Source organism: Hordeum vulgare, chromosome 6H, assembly GCF_904849725.1.
Source record: "Hordeum vulgare subsp. vulgare chromosome 6H, MorexV3_pseudomolecules_assembly, whole genome shotgun sequence".
NCBI lineage: Eukaryota > Viridiplantae > Streptophyta > Magnoliopsida > Poales > Poaceae > Hordeum > Hordeum vulgare.
Genome location: NC_058523.1, coordinates 547,698,306 through 547,706,778, shown reverse-complemented (window position 1 = coordinate 547,706,778; position 8,473 = coordinate 547,698,306). Strand labels below are relative to the sequence as shown.

Here is an 8,473-nt window from a genome sequence, read left to right as displayed (position 1 = left end):
TTCCAGTGCAAAAGGCTGGCCCATAAGGTTGTTTTTTTTTTCTTTGACCCTGAAAAGCTGGCCCATCAAATCAGGCGCTGGTTCCTTGACTTCCTTCTCCACGGTCGATTCCGCCGGCGGCGCTGCTTCCCCATGGCGGTCGACTACGCCCTTTTCTCCTTCCCCATGGTAGGCTCGCTGCCTCTTGCCCTTCTCCACAGCAGGCCTCCCCCTCTTCACCTTCTTCATCATCAATTAGATTCAACAGAAACGGATCTACTTACCTCTCCTTGCACAGGTAACTGAACCACTTCCTCTCACCATAAATCAATGGAGCCGCTCGAGAGATCAGCCACGCCCACCGCCTGTTGGTGCCCTACAAGTTGGCGGGGACGCATCTGCGCCCTCAACGCCACATCCCCTGTCCACACGTGCTTCCCCATCCTCATTCTGCCTACAGGTCAACCAATATATTTCTGCAGTTTGCTTTTGCAATAATTTTTCAGAGGTTAGAAAGATATTGCAAAGCTATTCTGATTGTTCGCAAAGCTGAGTATGCCTTCTTTTTTCCGCAGTTTGATTTTGCAATAATTTTCCAGAGGTTGGAAAGATACTAGGCCGGGTCGCATTTGTGCCCTCGACGCCACCTGATCCTGTTTTTCTACGAGGTTCTCCCTGACTCCTTCATTCCCAATCTCCTTGCACCATGTTATTTCTTTGATGTTAGATTACTAGCAGTTGACCTGTTGATTGGCCTTTCCTCTTGAGTGACTTGCTGCTGTAATATTGCCATAGAGGTCCTGTAGCAGTGTATATGTATATGCAGTTTTGTGCATCCTCTATTCCTAAATAGATGCCTCTCACTAATAAATTTTCCTAAAATATATATCCTCTTGAGTGACTTGCTGCTGTAATATTGCCATAGAGGTTGTGCAGCAGTGTATATGTATATGCAGTTTTGGGCATTGACTGACTCGGTACTACAGCACAATTAGCACTGTATATGTATATGCAGTTTTGGGCATCCTCTGTTCCTAAATAGATGCCTCCCACTAACAAATTTTCCTGAAATATATATCCTCTTGAGTGACTTGCTGCTGTAATATTGCCATAGAGGTTGTGCAGCACAATCTGAAATATATGCAGTTTTGGGCATTGACTGACTTGGTACTACAGCACAATCTGAAATATATATATCTGATAGTAGATTAGAGCCTTTCCTCTTGAGTGCCATGTTATTTCTTTGATGTTAGATTACTAGCAGTTGATCAGTTGATTGATTTGCTACTACGGCACAATCTGAAATATATATATATCTGACAGTATATTAGAACCTTTCCTCTTGAGTGCCATGTTATTTCTTTGATGTTAGATTACTAGCAGTTGACCAGTTGATTGGCCTTTCCCCTTGAGTGACTTGATAGCTGCTGTAAAATTGCGATATAAGCAGGTTTAGAGGTCGTGTAGTAGCATATATGTATATGCCATATAAGCAGGTTTAGAGGTTATGTAGCAGCGTATATGTATATGCAGTTTTCTGGGCATTAACTGACTTGGTAGTACGGCCATTCAGGAGAACTGCATTATTTGCTAGATCAGTGTGTATGTCACTTTGTTATAACATTTTTAAGGTTAATTAGTACGCATAACACAAAAGGTACCAGTATTCCTTTAGGTGATCACCGCTTTTTAATAATTTTGTAATCAAACCCTTGTGTTTATAAGACTGGGCAAGATGGATGTACCAGAAAGTTCTTCACAGGGTCTCTCTGTTCGACGAGGTCGTGGCCGTCCACGCGGACCACGACACCGATCATCACCGCCTGTTCTAATCCCGCGACCAACCCCGGTTGCTGCAGCTGAAAACCGTCGTAGGCGTATGCAGCTTAACAGAGGTTAGTTAGGTTCATGAAGCTACTGGAGATGTTAAATCTTGCTGTATGGTATCTATCGATTTGTCTACAACTCTTTTGCTCATCATCATCTTGGCGTGAAACAAACAACAGCCTCTGAACACAGACGTTCACTAACTCATCAGTCAAATGAAGGATCCTTATCATCTTTGCAAGCACCAAATTTGACCTTTAATTTGTTGATCAATGTTTTGAAACAAAATTCTTTTTCGCAGAAACTCTGGTACAAAACGAAAACTTGACTTTACTGAAGATGTTACCGACAAATCCCAAAGGTATATAACCCTTCAATACCCTGCAAGCGAAGGAAGCAATTTTTCTTCTATAAAATCATGAAATTTATGTCATTTTCTTAGTGTTTTCTTATCCATATTTAATCAGTACAGATTCATGGGAAGACTACTATTACCTATCACAGTTTACCATGACACTCTCATTTTGCATTTTCATGCAGCAGTACAAAAAACAAGAATGCATCAAACAATCCAGGACAGGCAGAGTAATGCTGCGAGGGGAAACATATGGAGGTACTATGCAAGACATAGCAGGGAACCAGTTCTTATTCACAAACTAATTAATCATTCTATCCACTTAATACCTTCCTAACAATGACACAAATTATAAACCATGAAGGGCAACATCCAGCTATGCTACAATGAAGATACAAGCTTCAATGCCTTCCATACCAGTTACTTATAGTATAACATTATCAATAATCGTTACCTTCATCCCTACCTACTGTAAATAAGAAACATTCTCAAAATTCTAAATGTCTTTCAGCAGTACAAAACTATATATATATATATATTATGATGTGAGACTACATGTATCTGCAACAACTGTTGATGTCATATGTACCTTTTCTCTGTGCAATTTTCCACTTATATTCATCAACATGAATCTGAAGCTCTCCAAAATCTAAAGTTAGTTCTGCAGTTGTGTCATCTCATTATCGATACTCAACTTTCTTAGAAAATTCATGACAAAAATTCCCGCAGTAACGCGCGGGGCATTATCTAGTACTTTGAATTAAAGGGGTCAAAGGAAAAAAAAACTGTGTTACAACGAAATGGACAGCATGCCAGTATCCTGTAGAAATCGATTGCTACGAGAATGCACCCGTATCGAGTAGTACTACAAGGAAGAGTGTGAGCCATGTGCGGTTATGCTTTATATAAATGCTATAAACTGGCTTTCAAGGAACCGCCACTCTTTTCCTCCTTGGTCGCCGGAATAGGAGGCGACCGATCGATCATCATTCATCATCATACTACTCCCTTCATGACGGTTTAGAAGCGTGTGTTAGAGTTTAATTAACATGTGTTAATTATGGGGTAATCTCCCCTTGTAACTGCCATCTCTCCCGAATAGATGCCTCTTCATTGCATCTCTTCTCCTTGTATATATATCCATATTCATCTAATGAAAGAGGAAGAGGATTCATTCTAACACGTTATCAACACGTAGTCTCTATACTGAGATAGACAGGAATGGGCGAGACGGCGGTTCCGCACAACGCCGGGGAGAGAAGATGTTTCGCGCCGTGCCCGCGCCCAGCCATGCGCCCGCGTCAACGCCTGTCCGCCATGCCGTGGCTGCGCTCGCCCGTGCCCGGCCGTGCTCATCTTGAGCCCACCCGCGCCTGGCGGCGGCAGCGCTTGCCCGAGCCTGCCTGCACATAGTCGCGGCAGCGCTCACCCCCGCCCGCCCGTGCCCGCGTCTGGCCATGGCGGCGCTCGCACTTGCCCGCCGACGCTGTGGTCGGCAGCGCGAGGATCTGGCCACCGCGCTGCAGAACGCGGCCACCGCGCTGCGCCCGCCCGTGCCCAGCACCCGTTCGCCAGGCCGCTTGCCCTGCGCCACGAGGCTCGTCTCGTGGCAGCGGCGGCGCACGGCCCCAGCCTCGACGGCTTCCCAACGCGGCCTCCCTAAAAACAGCCGCAGGCATGGCCGCAGCGGTGACAATCTTCGGCCTCCAACACGAGGTACCACAGCGCTTCCTCCGCATCAGGGTGGATGCGGCTCCACACGCCACGGCCGCTCATAGCGCAGCGGTTGGTGCCCCGCCGCGCGGCTGATTCCCGGTGCATGGTCCGTCCTAGTGTTGAAGCGAGGCTGCGACGTCAGGCAAGATCCCCAGGCCCTCCAATGCGCGTGCGCGGCGACCGACTGCCGGAGCCCCCACATAGGACAACAGCGGCCGGACCGAGCCTTTAACTGCTGCTTGCACAAGGTGCAGTGGCCAACGGCGCCCTCCACGGTTGCCAGGTCCGAGCGCGACGCGCAGAAAACAACCCCGAATGGGCCAGCCTCGATCTCATGCCGCAAGGCACATGAGTGTTCTCTAGCATGGTTGCTCGATGTCATGGCTTCTCCCTCAGCGGATTTGACAGCGTGGCTGCTAGAGAAAAGCTAGACGAATTGATTGATTCATATGCAAGGCCACACCCACATGAAGCGATAGAGAACCTTATCTTTTTCCCCTTTTGCATTTCAGGCCTCATATTCTACGTATTTATGGATTGCACTCTCTTATTTGCTATCTAGTCCTTGGACTTTGTTCAGTATGCAGAATGTCATTTGACTTATTTGTATTTTGCATTTAAGTCTTCAATAAATTATAGATTAGCCCACGGTTTTTCTTGTGCAATGCAAGTATGAAAATAGGACATGTTCAATGTATTTGCTCTCTAACAATTCCTACAACATGTTTCGTATTGCGATTGAGATTAAGTTTTCTCCCACAACAATATTGATTTGCGATTGGGAATTTTCTTTTCTTGCAAAACAATCTCATTGCGATCGAGATTAATTTTCTCTCGCAAAATATTAATTCACCTCGCTGAATTATCTTGCAACTTGCTACAAGATCATCTCATTTAATTTGAGGTCTATACAATTCAAGTTTTTCACTTGAGCATCAAGTTTGCAACATCATTACTATTCATTGCAATAGTAGTATATATCTGTTGAGTACTGAGATGTATTCCATATCTCAAGTTGACGTAATATATGTCCACGTTTATTACGTGTCGAGATTAATTACGTCCATTTGCAATTGAAATTTTAATGTCTTGCAAAGATAATATGAGTACCTATGCAGTACTATTATTTCGTTGAATACGAGATATTCCGGAATATTTCTATGATGTATCTAATTTCATGTTAAACACATGTTGAGATTAATACGTTTTTTTGCAATTGAGATTTTCAATTTCTTGCAAATAGAATCAATTCATCTTCATTGAGCCTTTGGCTTGATACAAGCAAGAATTGATGTGCAAAATCCCAAGTGTTGTTTTTCAAATTGATGTTTTTGGGACCATAAGGTAGTGTGTAGATCTACTGCTTTGCAGATTATCACCACTACTGATAAAGCCTATATTTTGTCGCTTCGATATTATGTTTGCTTTACAAAGTGCTCTCCCACACATTTTACTAATTCATGACATAAGGCATTACGAGTAAGTATCTACTGATTTCATCAGACTATACTCTCACTGCTGCAAGATCTACTCCATTTTGGAGATTATCTTCAAGGTGTCATATTTAGCAATTTGAGATTCACACTAATGGTTTCAAGATAATTTCTTGGAATACCCATTGATTTTGTTAAGTTCATTACAACATCAACCATGATGGTCTTTAATTTACTAACCGTAAATTGATTATCCCTGGTTTACCCATAGCGGTAAAATATGGCTATAGAATTTGAGGCACTCGCCCTCAATGGCCACCATTGCCCTATCTAGGCCATAGACATCATGATCGCTCTTGTCTCTTGTAGGATAAAGTGTGCAATCCAGGCCTCTGGTAAGGATCACACCGCTAACAGAAAAATGGTGTCTTATATATCATAAGGCATTAGATTCAGATCTTAGCATTTGGGTATTATGTATTAGCAGTTCCTGGGATACAATGAACTCAAGGGAAAAGGCTTGAAGCTCACTTCAACCTTCAACCTGACATCACTAATGATGACGGGACCCTATGGGCATGGAGAACGTGTGGTTGATTATGCCTCAACTGACATGTTTGGAGACTATGAGTAGTCTCTCAATCTCTTGAGTGCTCAATATTTATTTATGTCCATTTATGATGTTGTATCAACAACATAAGTATTGTTGTCATCATATATTGTATATCACAATATATTGTATCAACATTTTGGTACAAATACATTTATATGTATTATATATATCTGACTGTGATTTTCATATTGAGAATGTTCATGTCTATATATAGATTTCTACGGGCGTTAATCCAATGAAAAATGATATGTGCCTTGTGGACATATGCACCACAAACACTATACTCAGGGAAGTCCAATGTTTTTCACTCTCGTTGAGAGAAAGGAGATACTTTAAAATCGCTAGACGCGATGAGGTATTTGTTGGCTCAACTCGAGCCATATTTACTATCCCTCTAGGTACTCGAGTAATGTCAGGATGCTTTATTGCTTCTTGGTTTAACTCGTACCCTACTAAACTATAGAGATATCCATCAAAACAGTTTCCATAAAGAAACTTATGATGACAATAAAGAGAAATGACTTCTCTTTACCATATGCAACGGATATGGCAAGCACATTCTCTATGTATCATCTGGATTGTACTACACAGCCCGTAGCACATGTTGCGCCCAAGACAGTTCCCCAAATTGTCTTGTACATGACAAACTTGGCATACTCGCCTTGGTCATCGAGATATTGGGTTGAAACCGGAACTATCGGCAATTTCAATAGTTTATGATTATTATGATGCTAAATTCTAACAATATTGGATTTTATGTGTACTACAAGTGACACAGGAAAGCTAATTTTAAGGCTCACGCACCTTAAAATCTACGCTGAACCACCCAGACTCCTTGAACGCATCAAGTCGAGGTGAGTGGCTCTTCCCATCAATTGACTTGACCATTCAGGTATTCCATGGTTTTAAAAGACATATCTAATACGATTGTCTCAAGTGTGATTTATCCACATGAAACCATTGGCTCATTATCCTGACATCGATTTCAAGCAAATCGAATGGATACCATTGCAGAATTCTCCTTGAGTGCCTTCTCTATGATCCTTGGATTGAAGGTTAGCAATTTGTCCTATTTGTCTAGACTCAAAATGGTTTGGTAGAATCTTATCCAAAGAATTAAGCTCGTTGCATGATCTTTACTTTGGAATTGCAACTTACCAACTTTATGTTGGAGTCATGCAGTTTTACACGCTCATGAGAGAACTGCATAATATTATTCCCCTCTATCTTTGATACGTGGAAATCTACCAAGTATTTCCCATCTGCGATAATTCGGTTGCATACCGATATCACCACCCGGCATACATCATTGGCCCCTCAACATATAGTTGGGATCTATGTGAGGAATAACTGTATTACCGTCAATACCTCAAACCCCTCACATGGGGAGTTATTCAAGGCTAGTATGCTGATTCAATGAGGAATATCTCCAGGCATTAGGGGAGAATTCAAGTACCATTAAGAATGCCAAGAAATTAGTGGAATGTTCAACACATTTTTGCCTCAAATCCACGTACTCAAAGATCTGAACCATGCGTTCAGAAGATTTGCAACACATTGCAAACAACCTGCCAGATTCATTTACTGACTATAAAGGTGCCACCCAATCCTACAATCCTGTAAAAGTACACCTGAAAGAGTGGAGGTACCAACAAAACCACTCCACTCCCCGTTCGATGCAACAGGAGGAGTTGTATGGCAAAAGTACATTAGGATTCAGCTTCTTGCAAGCAAGGATATCAAGGCCTATGAATCAGTAAATGCAAGTCAACTTTCCGTTGACAGACACCTAATGGGTAGCATACCCAGTGGATGGGAAACCTCCACCAACCCAGGTCATAGTGCACACAATGACCGGGACATCGGAATACCCGACTCAATCGCATTGGGAAATCGCGAGCAGTCACCATGGGTAACGATATTTCCATCAACTATATATTGATATATAGATTCTGGAGAAACATATAACCGGAAGTCTACAAGTGTCGACACATATTTCTCAACTAGATTGCAAAATCCTTTCAAATGATTCAGATCCAAAGACCATGGCCATGGCATAGTGTGAACAACACTCGGACTGAACTCAAGCAAAGGTTATAATCTAGGTAGAAATGATCTTGCTCAGTAGTGAGAAGGTATTCATAAGAAATACCTACACCAGATTTCTTCTGGAAACAGAATTGAGAACAACGAGGTGGTGAAACATAGAGCAAGTATTGTAGCACAAGGGTTCACGCAGATACCCAACTATTCTCCAGAGGTGGAATATCTTTCCGATAATTTATATCATTGGCAGTACATAATCATCTATCTTTGCAGTTGATAGATGTAGTGATCACATATACATGTGGTTCACTAGATTCAGACATATATGATTGATTCCCGATGAAATCTCACTTCTGAATTGAAATGCAAAATGCAACATACATTGTGTAAAAATCAGTAAGTCACCATACGACTTATTGTTGTCGGTACATATGGTACAACCGACGTAGTGAGTTTCTTATGCATAAGGATTACTCCTACAATGATGATTATCCATGTTTGTAT

At 42.2% G+C, this 8,473-nt stretch overlaps 1 protein-coding gene across 1 annotated transcript; it reads left to right on the top strand.

Annotated features, from left to right (window-relative positions):
- The first annotated feature begins 653 nt into the window (after positions 1-653).
- On the top strand, positions 654-2,756 carry LOC123403080. Its single transcript, XM_045097053.1, has 4 exons — positions 654-1,874; positions 2,108-2,167; positions 2,347-2,419; positions 2,526-2,756. The coding sequence occupies exons 1-4, from the start codon at positions 1,715-1,717 to the stop codon at positions 2,638-2,640; spliced, it is 408 nt and encodes a 135-aa protein (XP_044952988.1). The 5' UTR covers positions 654-1,714; the 3' UTR covers positions 2,641-2,756.
- The last annotated feature ends 5,717 nt before the right edge of the window (positions 2,757-8,473 follow it).